This window comes from Grosmannia clavigera, assembly GCF_000143105.1.
Source record: "Grosmannia clavigera kw1407 unplaced genomic scaffold GCSC_140, whole genome shotgun sequence".
Lineage (NCBI taxonomy): Eukaryota > Fungi > Ascomycota > Sordariomycetes > Ophiostomatales > Ophiostomataceae > Leptographium > Leptographium clavigerum.
The window spans coordinates 3,987,081-3,999,302 of record NW_014040801.1 but is presented as its reverse complement, the minus strand read 5'-3'; the positions used below and the strand labels follow the sequence as shown (position 1 = coordinate 3,999,302).

At 52.8% G+C, this 12,222-nt stretch overlaps 4 protein-coding genes across 4 annotated transcripts; 1 reads left to right on the top strand and 3 right to left on the bottom strand.

Moving 5' to 3' along the window:
• Positions 1 to 660: 660 nt before the first annotated feature.
• CMQ_1035 (glutathione-dependent formaldehyde-activating enzyme) lies at positions 661 to 1,233 on the top strand (the record flags this gene model as incomplete). Its single annotated transcript, XM_014318114.1, has 1 exon — positions 661 to 1,233. One exon carries the CDS (start codon positions 661 to 663, stop codon positions 1,231 to 1,233), a length of 573 nt encoding a protein of 190 aa, XP_014173589.1.
• Positions 1,234 to 2,601: 1,368 nt separating this feature from the next.
• CMQ_1032 (uncharacterized protein) lies at positions 2,602 to 6,239 on the bottom strand (the record flags this gene model as incomplete). Its single annotated transcript, XM_014318111.1, has 4 exons — positions 2,602 to 4,759; positions 5,532 to 5,770; positions 5,880 to 6,037; positions 6,086 to 6,239. The coding sequence occupies 4 exons, from the start codon at positions 6,237 to 6,239 to the stop codon at positions 2,602 to 2,604; spliced, it is 2,709 nt and encodes a 902-aa protein (XP_014173586.1).
• A 1,809-nt stretch (positions 6,240 to 8,048) lies between these two features.
• On the bottom strand, positions 8,049 to 9,524 carry CMQ_561 (uncharacterized protein; the record flags this gene model as incomplete). The annotated part of the gene is made up of 1 exon (XM_014317640.1): positions 8,049 to 9,524. The coding sequence occupies one exon, from the start codon at positions 9,522 to 9,524 to the stop codon at positions 8,049 to 8,051; it is 1,476 nt and encodes a 491-aa protein (XP_014173115.1).
• A 1,098-nt stretch (positions 9,525 to 10,622) lies between these two features.
• CMQ_1162 (uncharacterized protein) lies at positions 10,623 to 10,957 on the bottom strand (the record flags this gene model as incomplete). Its single annotated transcript, XM_014318241.1, has 2 exons — positions 10,623 to 10,764; positions 10,818 to 10,957. The coding sequence occupies 2 exons, from the start codon at positions 10,955 to 10,957 to the stop codon at positions 10,623 to 10,625; spliced, it is 282 nt and encodes a 93-aa protein (XP_014173716.1).
• Positions 10,958 to 12,222: the final 1,265 nt, after the last annotated feature.

Here is a 12,222-nt window from a genome sequence, read left to right as displayed (position 1 = left end):
ACTCGCCCTCCTCGGCACGGAACATTAATCGTCCGCACATCTCGGCTCCACACAGCACAGCAAACATAGCGAAGCGATGGCGACATCAAGGCCATCCTGTCTGCCGACGGTAGGAGGGGCTCTCTGCGGGGAACGAAGACGCAGATCCCAGGCTTGGCTGTTCTGATTGCGAATTCCCGAGTTTTAGCCACGGGAACAAGGGGTGGCAGCCGATCCGGTCTGGGCTGCGCCTTGCTGGCGTCAGCGAATCTGTCGGAATTCCGGCACCAGCGTCAGAGCTGTTTCAGCCGCCGGTCGTGCTGGCGTCAGCGTGGCGGGCAGGCCTGCAGCAGCGCCAGAGGGCTCCACGAACACCTCCGCACCGGCTTCGGGGAACGTTCGGGAGCAGCCAAGGGGCGAAGAGGAGCCGCAAGCAGCGAAGAAGACCCACAAAGTCAGCAGCTCAGCGACCAGCCGCAGAGGATCTCCTGCAAAGCCGAGGGCCCGCTCGAGACGACGAGAAGAGGGGCTGTTCGAGTATAAGAGACGGTCTTCTGCTGCCGATTCTGGACATTTTCTTGCTGGAAAGAACTACCTCGACCATCATCTTCGCATTCTCGCCTATTCATTCTCCCGCTCATCTCGCCAGTCCAACCTCAAAATTCCACTCTCTCCAACACAATGGCCCCCTCGCTGCACCCTCTCCTCGACGGCCCGACGCTGGCCAAGGGCCAGGCCGACTTTGCTGGCGGCGTGCTGCGCTGCCACTGTGCCGCCAAGCCGGTCGAGGTGACGCTGGGCGCCAACGTCGCCCACAACCACGCCTGCGGCTGCTCCAAGTGCTGGAAGCCCAAGGGTGCGCTCTTCAGCGTTGTCGGCGTCATCGCGCGCGACAAGGTCACCGTCACGGCCAACGGCGACAAGCTCGCCGTCGTCGACCCGTCGGCCACCATTCTGCGCCACGCCTGCAAGGACTGTGGTGTCCATCTGTACGGCCGGATCGAAAAGGCTCACCCGTTCCACGGCCTCGACTTTGTCCACGCCGAGCTTTCGCCCGTGACCGGCTGGCAGGAGCCGCAGTTTGCCGCCTTCGTCTCGTCCATCATCGAGCAGGGCTTCGCACCGGCCGGCATCGCTGACGTGCGCGACCGCCTGCACAAGCTCGGGCTCGAGACGTACGACGCCCTCTCGCCCGGCCTCATGGATGCAATCGCTACCTGGACGGCCCAGCAGTCCGGCAAGCTGCCCGCATAGCTAGCTGTTGGATGCGGTGGGGAGCGAGCGAAAATATAGAATGTTCCGTTAAAAATAGTAAAATACAAAGTTCAACACATGCTGCTTGTTTGTGGTCTATTTTGTGCTGGTCGTCCGGCGGCCATCTATTCAGGCTGCTTCTCTCACAAACGTAAATACCTTCTGGCTCAGGTAGACGAGAAACTCTACCAGCAACCAACAAATCTGTTGGAAATTCGCGACGGGCCGCTGGTGCAAACGGCCGCAACGTCGCTGCTAAGGCATCCAGCAAACAATCTCACGAGCTGGAGGCCTTGATACTCGATGTCGTTGAGGGTGATCGCTTGTTATCCTCTGCGTCTAGGTTAACCATCTATACATCGTCCAGGATGGCAAGACCCATGTATGACAATTCACAGCCAAATACAGCTTTTAGTCTGCGACCGAAGCCTTCGAGACGGATGTGGCTTGTCCAGTCTTTTCAGGGAAATGTCTATTTATGCTATGTTACGCATCATTTTCAAAGCTTTTTCTGTTTGGGCTCTGCCTTATTTAACTGGTGGCACAAATTGGACATTCATGAACGTGGACCAGAAACCTTCCACTCTAGTGCTGTACTTCTTTTCCAAAATCACAGGCATTGCCGTTTGTGCAACTTGGCTTGGGCATAATGCGACGTCTTACCTAGGACTAATACCTGCGGACGCATCGAATGTTTGCAGATTTGATCAAATTTGCGTCGAGCTGGTGAGAAAAGATACTACCCGGCAACCAGGAACGTATGTATTCTCCCAGATATCAATTTTAAACTCCTATCTTTCTCCAAATTGCCTTTTTTAGTAGGTCCCGACGAGACGATCGTAGCGGCGACGCAGTACTCCTCTGTCATGGCCAGGCCATGTCGATTTATCCTCCGCAACGACCACAAACTCCATACCTTTGCAGCATCAGTGAATTTCTCCATGGTCTTGAATCCGAACCTCCGAAGCCAAGTGCAAACACCTGGCTGCACAGTTAGAGATGATGGGGCTGTAGAAAATAATATTCTTACAGGCGGAAGAGAGAGATCTACTTCATAGTGTTGTTGATACGTGGTTTCCTCCGAGACAATGGACTTCTTGAGTACCTAGGTGAAAGTAGTGCACTCGAAGATTGATGACAAAATCGTCTTTTCATTGGCCTATATCTGTGTCTCTACTAGACATTTCTTTCTTGGTGCCAGCTCCATATATCACCCCGTCCTGTTCCTGCTCTGGGCTCATTGTCCAGCTCGATTTCCATCCATCCCTTTGCCCCTGTCACTCTCATCATTCTTCTGGACTTATCATATGGCCTCCAAAATAAATTTATACCCCACGTCAGCAGGGCTCCTCGGCTGTCTTGCAGCTCTCACTTGCGATACCCCTTCATGAGCAGACCGCAGGTGTCGACGGTCATCGGAAGCTCGTCGAACAGGCGACGACGGTGCGTGGCCAGCACGAGGGCCCGCTGGTAGTCCTCGTAGATAGGCATCGCGCGGATGCTGTTCCAGGGACCGGCCATCGGCTCCGTGTCATGCGACTCGCCCAGGCCGGCCTCTTTGAACACGCGCTCAATCAATGCCGTGTTGACCTGCACGACCATCTCGGCATAGCTGATAGCCTCAGCCAGCGGCAGCAGAACGCTGTCGAGGAAGAGGTGGCCGTGCTGCGGCCGCATGGTGAAAGCGTCGGCCGGAAGGCAGAGCGAGCAAAGAGGGACAGCATAGCCGTTGTCGTCCCGGTGCTCATCGCCCCCGTTGCCATGTTCTTGGCGGCAGCGCTCAGCAAAGTTGGTCAGGATGGTCATTCTGAGCTGGTGCTGCGCGCCGGTCGGCTCCGTCGCCGGGAGCTTGTCGTTGTTCACCGTCGGATCACGGAGAAGCGTCGGCCACTGCAGACGGTCGGCCGTGACCTCAGTCGCCCCGTCGGCGACGCCATGATCAACGCCAGTCTTGCCACCACTGCCTCCGACAGCGATCCCATCAGAACCACCGTCGTCCGTCATGTCCAGGTGGCGGTGACGCTCACCGAGAACCCAGCGCGCAATGTGGGCAGCCCGCGCGTCCGCAAAGTCAATCACCGGCGTCGTCGCCGGCACAGCCTTCTTCTCGTCGGCAGCTTGCTCGCTGACCTTGGACTCAACAGCCTGATGAGCATGGTCCGTGACGTCGTTGGCTTTGTCATCAATGACCATGTGATCAGCAGCTTTACCATCAATGGCTTTGTGTTCCATGGCCTTGTGGTCACGTGCCTTGTTGTCAACAGGCGTGTGGTCAAGATCCATCTGGTCATGGAAACCCTCTGCAGAGGGAGCAAACTTCTTCGGAGTCTGAACCCGGGGACGGATCTGAGGAAAAGTCTGGGGCTCAACATGGGTCTGCACCTTGTGATGCTTGTGGTGAACAATCTCCGACTTGGGCCCGGACTGAACGTGATGCACCTGCACCTGCCTCACAGGCACCTTCTTCAGCTGAACGTGCTGAACCGGAGGGCGCACCTGATTGTGGTACACCTTCTGCTCCGGCTTGGTCTCGGGATGCACGACCTTTTGAACCTTGGGACGTTCCGGAAGCTCCTTCTGCGGGGCAATGCGAGGAGCCCCCTTATTGCGAGGAGGCGGCGTGACAGGAAGCTCTTGAAGCTTCAGACGCTGCTGACGGCGCTGCTTTGGCTCCGGAATGCCAGAGCGTGCCGGGAGCGAGTACTGAGGGTACTGCTCATAGCAATCATGGGCAGGGCCGTCGTTGTTGGCACCAGTGCCCCCATGACCACCGTTTCCAGTGTTTCCAGCAATGCGAGAATTGCCATTGTTGCCAGCGTAGAGAGGAACTCCACCACTCTCACCATCATAGGCATTCTCATCGACCGACAGGGCAGCCGGCATGGTGCGCACAGTCTCGCGCGAGATATGGCCGCGCTGGATGAGCGTGGCCTCATGAATCATGCGTCCATTGCCTGCATCACGAGCCCGTTCGTCCGAGACGACCCAGTCAGCGTCGTCATCCACGACCGTCGGCGAAGCCTCGATGCCGTCACTCCCTCCGCCCCAGACATTGATGGAGGGCTTGGCCACGAGCGAAGCTTGGGCCGCCTTCTTGGCAGCAGCCCGGGTAGACTCTTCGGCGGCCTGCTTGGCAACGGCTATCTTAGCAAGCTCGGCCGCTTTCTTGGCCGCAGCCTCGTTGCGGTCGATGCTCTTGCGGGCGAGGAACGAGGCCATCTCGGGAAACATATCGGCCCCAGACTCCATGGCTGCAATGGCAGCCGCCATGGCATCCTCAGACGTGGGCGGGATGGTCAGGGCAGCTCCCCTAACCGCAGGCTGCGACACAGACTTCTTGACCATGGCACTGTTGTCCGAGCCACGGTTCACACCCGTGCTGAAGTCAGACTCCCCGTCAGTGCTGTAGAACGGATCACCGTCCTTGGCCTCTTGCTCGTTTGTCTCGGCGACAAAGGCGACGGGAAAGTCCCGGAGGCGGCTGTGCTTGGGATCCATGTTTCTTCTTATCCCAAGCGTTGCGTGTCTGTAACAAAGAGAACGCAGGTTAGTGATGCAGGAAGGTGAAAGGGTGGATTGAACTGAACAAAAGAACTGCTCACTGATCGTAAAAACGCTGACGTGCTTCAAACGCAGACGACAACAAGCTGTCGACGACGACGATGTGTGCGAGCCTTGTGCTTTGTATATAGAAGTGCAGGCTATAGAAGGAGGGGGTCCCGTCCAGTGCTCTGGAAGGTTATGATGCAAAAGATAAAAGGAAGGAAGAGTTGTGCAAAATCTGAAGCTTCTCTCAGATTCTTTTCTGTCCGATACAACAACAGGACAACGCGGTCAGCTGGGTGTCAACAAAAGGGGGGAGGTCGGTGGTTTTGCACGGGAGATAGTCACGTGTGGGAGGACAGCAACGAGTCAAGGGCTTGATTATACGGCCGAAGAAGGCCCTTCACAACATCTGCTAGCAGGATTGTGTATCAATTTTAGACGATGGACGCGAAACCTAGCTTTGCTGTGGATGCCTATTTCGTATTGGTCTTCTTTCCATAGGTTTCTCTAAGGCAACAGGTTTGTTATGAGAGACAACCAGCTGATGGCTATGTGAGCGAGAATTCCCCGGGAAACGGAAACGCCGCCATACTCCCACACACTCCTCCTCCTCGCGTCCGAGAACCTTTTTACTCCATCACACTAGTCTTCTTTTCCGTAGCAACGACCACCCCGATCACTCTTTGATTTCTCTCCTTCATCCCCATCCTCTACACTCTGCTCTCTACCCCCATCATCACCACTACCCTCACCCTCCGTAGTTCAGACACTGCCCGTTGGGCCCCCAGACCGAAAAGTCAGATGGTCGGTCGGCATCAGGATCGTCGTTACAGTCCGCAAATGCCACTACCACGTTCCAGCCGGCCGTGCTAAACTGCTGCCCCGAGAGGCCCTTGGACTGCATCACGCTCGTCGTGCAGCAGCCGTCGCAGATATCGGCCAGCCAGTTAGCCATGGTCGAGCAGCGAATGTTGGTTTCGGTGGCGTTGTCCTACAGATTAGTGAGAAGAGAGGCGGAGAAAGCTTTGGAAGTTTGCATACATTACAGAACTATAGAGTTAGCTAGATGCCATACGCGATACGCTCGAATAAAAACTTACGTAGAGTCCGCTCGTGTTGCGGCAGGTCTGACGAGTGCACGTATTGGCTGGCGCACCGCATAAGTCGTCGGAGCCGTCGGGATACTGGCGCCGGAACTCGCGCAACATAAAGACCACGTCGTTCTTGCTGGCCGTGGCGAAGTTGCCACAGAGCATTCCTGGTAGAGTTGAGCGAGAGCTGGCGAGTGGGAGAATAAACGACCTACCGTTTTTAATGCCGGTGCTGTCGGCTGGCGGCAGGAAGACTGTGCCGTCAGAGATGGAAGACAAAATCATAGTATTGTTGGCGCCAAGATTTAACGGAGAGGAGAGAACGCTGAGGACAAGGGAGAGACAGGCGAGGAGAACAGGTGATATCATCTTGGCGCAGTCGTGAGAAAAATAAGGACTGGGACAGATTAACAGGTAAGGTGAGCTGGCAGTCTAGAGGCCTTGAGAACAGATGATAAATAGAAGTTAAAAGAAAAGTGGGTAGAGTGTAAAGAATCATATAGGCATTGCAAAAGTTAGATGTGACGGATAGATCGTTTCACCGGGAGGTGAGTTCGGTTTGCGGGAGGTTGTGGTACAGGGGGCAGTAATCACACAGGGCAACGGTTCCGCGTCTCACAGGGTGTTCCCAGAACATTGTGCTCCAGGGGATATATATGATTTCTAGGTTGAATATCTGTGCATGTGCATCCTTCGTATAGATGGGTCATTTTCGTTTATTGATGCATATTTTGAATAACGTATGCTTTTCTGTTGGTGTCTAATTATTTCAGCATACTCGATCTCTATAGCGTCTTCGTGACGTTGTTCGGGAGCTCGAGGATAGATTCAAGGAGGTCTTAGACGATTTCTGCCCCAACTGGTACTTTAAATCGAGTAGCAGTGTAGTATAATTTATCGTCAAGGGCTTACTTGATCTGACGGTGTATGCATCGACATCGCTTCTTGGACAAAGTCAGCCACAAAAACACTGGGATTTTTAGACGTTGTATGAATTATTTGAGCGTAGTCTTGAGAGTGTCGGCATCATAGGAAGAAGCCGATGCTGCAGGTATGTATTTTGATCGACTACTGTGAGAATCTGAAAGAGGTCACCGTCAAATTAGTCATATTACTCCCAACTATAGAAAGCAGAATTTGCTAGCCATTTTCTTGCGCGATGTTATTCAAGCTACCCGTTTTGTAAATGTCGGGAACAAAAGCGGCTTGGGTCTATGATCTGTGCGAGCACAACTGTCTGGTCGATCCGCAAAGTCCTTGGATTCAGACGGTATTTCGTTAAATTGTGTTCGTGTGTAGAGTGCCTGTCGTAGACTCTAGACTCCTGGTGGAATAGTATTCTTGAGTTCGTCGGCTATGTTCGTTTGATCTGTAGAGTGATTCCGTATTTGCTTTCGCATTTGCTTCTTTGATGTAAGCTTTCATAAAAACAACTACTGTGAGTAATTAATTCAAAGACGTGTGATTATTCTTCTGATAGTCCAGGGCGTCGCTCAATATTATAGATGTCTTCCGAATCGCAGTGGCTGTAGTCATGATGAGAAAGTATACCAGCCAAATCGGAAGCCGAATGGCTGAAAACAGGCCGGAAGTGCCATAGAGACAAATGGTAGGCAGATGGACCGGCTTTGTCACAACTGCACACTGTACAAGACGCGCGTTTCCCTGCAGGTGAGATACATCACTATGGTAGACCCACTTTTCGCATCCGTTCTGACAAGCTGCATCTGCATAAGGCTACTTCTGGCTTTGACGCCGTTTGACGTGCAGCTCCACCTTATTCGTATGCCATTGCAGTTTTGACGAACGGGCATATGTTCGGATGCGACTATGATGTGGGCATGGCTATGGATGATGTTGTTGCATATACTTTTGGTTTCCGCAGAAGAACACTTTGCTTGCTGGAAAACCACAAAATACGCCGAGGATAAGTGGTCTTAGGACATACCTACCTTCTAGACACATCCAGTTATCGATCGCATATTCGGACAGCTGCAGACAGGTAGTATCCGACTATATCGTGAGATATCTCCATGTCGATGTAGAGCAAATGTTTTCCAACTAACAAGCGTTCCCAGTACAGAGCCGAGAGCACTGCGATAATCTATGAAGCACCAATGCGCGACGCCTTGTCCTATTACCCACAACAGTTACCAGAATAAGCTCTTCGCCCCAAGTCTAGTCTTTCGGCAGATAATACACTTCCAATTCCGACGAGATCTTCTGCAGCTTGTCACCCAAGTCGAAGTCCTTGCCGATGGATATGAATCCAAACAAGCTGTCGGCCTTCTTGCTGTCATGGCCGTGGGGCTTCTGTGCGAGATGCGTGTCGTGTGTGCCATTCGTCTTGGTGGCAGTCGTCGCAGTCGTCGCATTTGTTGCAATCGTTGCATTCGTTCCGTTCTTTACACTCGTTCCATTCTTTCCATTCGCTGCACTTGCCCCAGTCTTTCCATTCGTTGAATGCGTGTCATGAACATCATGAGCGCCCTGAGCATCATGGACATCGCAGCCGTGGTCGGGTTTCGGACTCACGCTGCCTCCATACACGGCCGCTCTCTTGCCGTAGTAGATCTCGGCCAGGCGGTACGCATACACAAAGTCGGACGCGCCCTGGAACGAGTGTCTCTCGGCGCCCTCCTTCTCGAGGCCGGGCTCAATGCCAGCCGTGATGGGAGGCCCGCCAAACTCGACGGCATCGACGCCGACCTTGACGTGCGCGCCGGTCTCGTGCGAGACACTTTCGGCCTTTTGCGCGCCGCGAGCAATGCGCACGCCCGTGACCATGTACAGGCGTTTGCGCAGGTTGAGGTTGAAGCCGCGGATATGGCTCTGCACGTCCTCAGACTGGATCGCCTGCGTGACATAGTCGGCGTGCGGCGTAAAGATTTGGCACTCGATCTTGTCAAACTGCCAGGCGGACGTGTGCTCGACCTTGCGATGACCGCCAACGTCTCCCCTCACGGGCAGCAGGTCGATGTCGGCCCAGATACCAAAGGAGCCGTCAAGGGCCGAGGCCGTGAAGTCCTCGACGCCGACCTCAAAAGAGTACTCGATCTGGGTTGGCGGAATGGGCAACGGGCCGTCGGGCAGCAGCGGGCTGTCCGGCTCATTGGGCTTAATCAGAATCTGGCCCAGCGAGAGCGACCGGCCGGGATTGTACTCAGTCCCCTTGACGAGGATCCAGGCGGGCTTGTCGTGGAACATGGCGGGTTGGCAGGGGCTGTTTACGGGAGCAGGGCCGGTTGCTGGGGACGTGCTGCTTGCCGAAACCACTTCGGGGAAAAAGGAGGGAGAATGAAAAGACGAACCCGTATCTGCTCGCAGGGACCCAGCTCTACTTATAAGGAGTACGTGCTCGAGCGGTGGAGCTGGGCGCTGCCATAGGTGGATCGACATGGATCGACGACGGCAGCCATCCTTCCAATAGGCTGTCTCCCGGATCGTAAACACCCTGATGCTCACCCTACAAGATGTCGCGTTGACCACGTCGCAGGACGCCACGCGTTGGCTCGCGATGCTGGTTCTCCACGTCGTAGCGCTCCACACTTTTCCCAAGCATTTCGGGCAAACTCTGGGCTGAGTCTCCACATCAGAGGGACCTGAGCGGGGGGCAGCGGTGAGCTCAAAGACCGCGGAAGGCGCCAGAGGCATTTCTGGTTCAGCGCGCTGGGAAAGTACGTGGATTTGCAGAAGAAGATGCATAACTTGGAGGCAGATACAGAACCGGCACCTATTCAGAAAACTATCTACGGTACAACCATGTCGCTCTTTATGGCAGCGCATACTTGCAGACAAACGGAATCGACAAGAGCCCTTCACGGTGTGGATGCCAGAAGAGGAGTGCTGAATGGTTGCCAAACTATTCGCATCACAATGTTCGCCTTCTTCCAGTTTGAAAATTGTCGCACTAGATGCTTGTTACTCGTTTCTTTACTTGAATGACCCCCCGAAGCCTTCGATTAAGATTGTATCAAGTCTTTCCACGTCTTTTCTTTCTTTTTCTCAAAAAGAACACCAGCCTCAAACGTTAACAGACCGCTAGGGCGGGAGAGGAGCAATATAATTTGCTTTGCCTAAAATTAGTAATTAATGTATAGACAACATGCCAGAGTGGTTAATGGGTATGACTCGAACTACTGTTCTACACTATCATATGGTTTCGGCCGCGGAGGTTCGAGTCCTCCTGTTGTCGATTACGTTCTTTTTGCCTCATTTAAATTCGGTAATAGCACTTTCTTCCCAGTACGGAGGGGAGCAAAGGGTGCATACTCCGTACATTTTTTTACAATGTTAAAGCATACTCCGTACTCCGTACATCAGACTTTGTACACAGTAAAGGTGATATTGCACTGTAAGGAGCAGGAGGCTGGATTGGGTAAGCAAATCTGTGTGTTGTACTCCGTACGGAGTGCGGAGTACTCATATATTACTAAGCAAGTAATTTAGTGTACGGAGTATTGTTGTTGTTAGGTACTTTCGAGGTATGCCGACGTGCGTGAAAACACATACTAAATAGCCCCATGCCCCACACAGTACATGTATTCTTTCATCACACTGCATCACCGTGCACGCCATCTGGTTTATTCGACACTATCAGGCCCCGTTTCTATTCCTTCCGACCAGTTATAGGGCCACATGGCCGAGTAGGGCGGAATGTCTTACTATGCGAGTTGCCTGCGTAGAAAGCAGGATCTAGGAGATCTTTTACATTTTGCGAACTCGCAAAGCGTCAGTTTGTCCTGATCCTGCTTACGCAGGCAACTCGATCAACTCGAACACGTCCGAACCAGAACCCATTGTCATGTTTGAAGCGTTCCCCGCTGGTAGAGCAGACTCCGTCTCTTCGGCTCTCGTTTCTTCAAAAAACGCAATGGGGGTTGGGCTGTCATGGCTGTGTGATCGTTTAAGCACGGTTCACTCATATCTGGGAAGTTGAAGTCTTACTTTCGTGCCGATGGCGCCTGCGTCTTGCGCATGGCCGACACGGCGACCAGCACGCTCGTGATGCCAGTAACCGATGTGATGATGCCAAATGCAAGATCCATCAGTGTCTGTGCACCCCATGAAGACGAGTCGCTAGACATAGCTCTTAGGCTTGATGATGAGGGGGGTGGAATAGGTGCCATGTCGATCGCTCTCTTAACAGAGATATACAGTGGACCTTCCCTTTTGTAACCAGTCCTTTTGTAACCAGTCTTTGAGGAAAATAAAAGGTAGGGACAAGTCTATCGTGCGTTGAAAGGATATACAATATGCAAGTGAGAAATGGCGTCCCATTCTGGGTAGGTAGGCGCCTTTTTTTAATAAGATATCTTACTAAAAAAACTTAGCCTCAACAGTAGCAAATCAGAGCGGGGTCAGCCAATCGAATCCATAGGTGATGATCGGATTCGCCACTGATACGACGTGGTGCTGTGGCTTCTACTCCGTGCATTACTAGTCTGTACCCGCAGTCGTTTGCGCGAATCCCAGTGTAAGACCCGTACAGTAATCCTTGTGGGATATACGTCCGGACCAGTTGCACGTATCGTAGTAAGTTCTAAGGCCTTCAGAAGATCTAGTGATGATATTTCGTAGGGTGGTTGACTGAAGACCAGACTGTGCGCAATGTGCGCGCAGATCAGGGCTTCGTCTTATCTAGTGATTTCGGCGGCCGAGGTCAGGTCATGTGACCTCGGGGAATCCACAGTGCCAATACGGGTAGACGCACATTCTAAGAAAGTCTTTAAGCCCTTATTGGTGGCGACGTAGCAGTATATTGATGCTACTGCATCAGTACAGTCGACGATGCATTATAAGCGTATTTGATTCGCCGATGCCGGTTCAGAAACTGCAGGATTTACTGCCATCTTTGCAATTACAACGGGCATCTCCCTTTTTGAAAGTCGTACTTAGTGATGCATCACGTGTATTGTACTATCAGTCGCTCTTGCCCAATTTACCGTTTGAGCTATATAGCTACGGTCCATCCAGACAACAAGCTATCCCCCGATTGTTTGGACTTTCATATTGTTTTGGCCATAAAATTACATAGAAGCTCAGAGTTGTCATTCAGTCAGTCGCATGCAAGATGAATTTGGGGAGCAGTATTCTCACACCAGAGGACTTCGGAGACCTGGCCGGACGATCGCTCATTCGGTACAGTCCTGAGCCAGGATACGTTCGCATCCACAAACGATTCCTCAGCGAATCCTCTGACATTGAATACGAGCATCTCCCTCTTATGAGCCGTCCAGAAGCAAATGAAGCATTCGCCACGATCCCAGACTACATCTGTTCTCGTACAACCATCACATATTTGGGATTCGGGAAACTTCTAGGCGATCAAATTTGGAATTCGTGGATACAA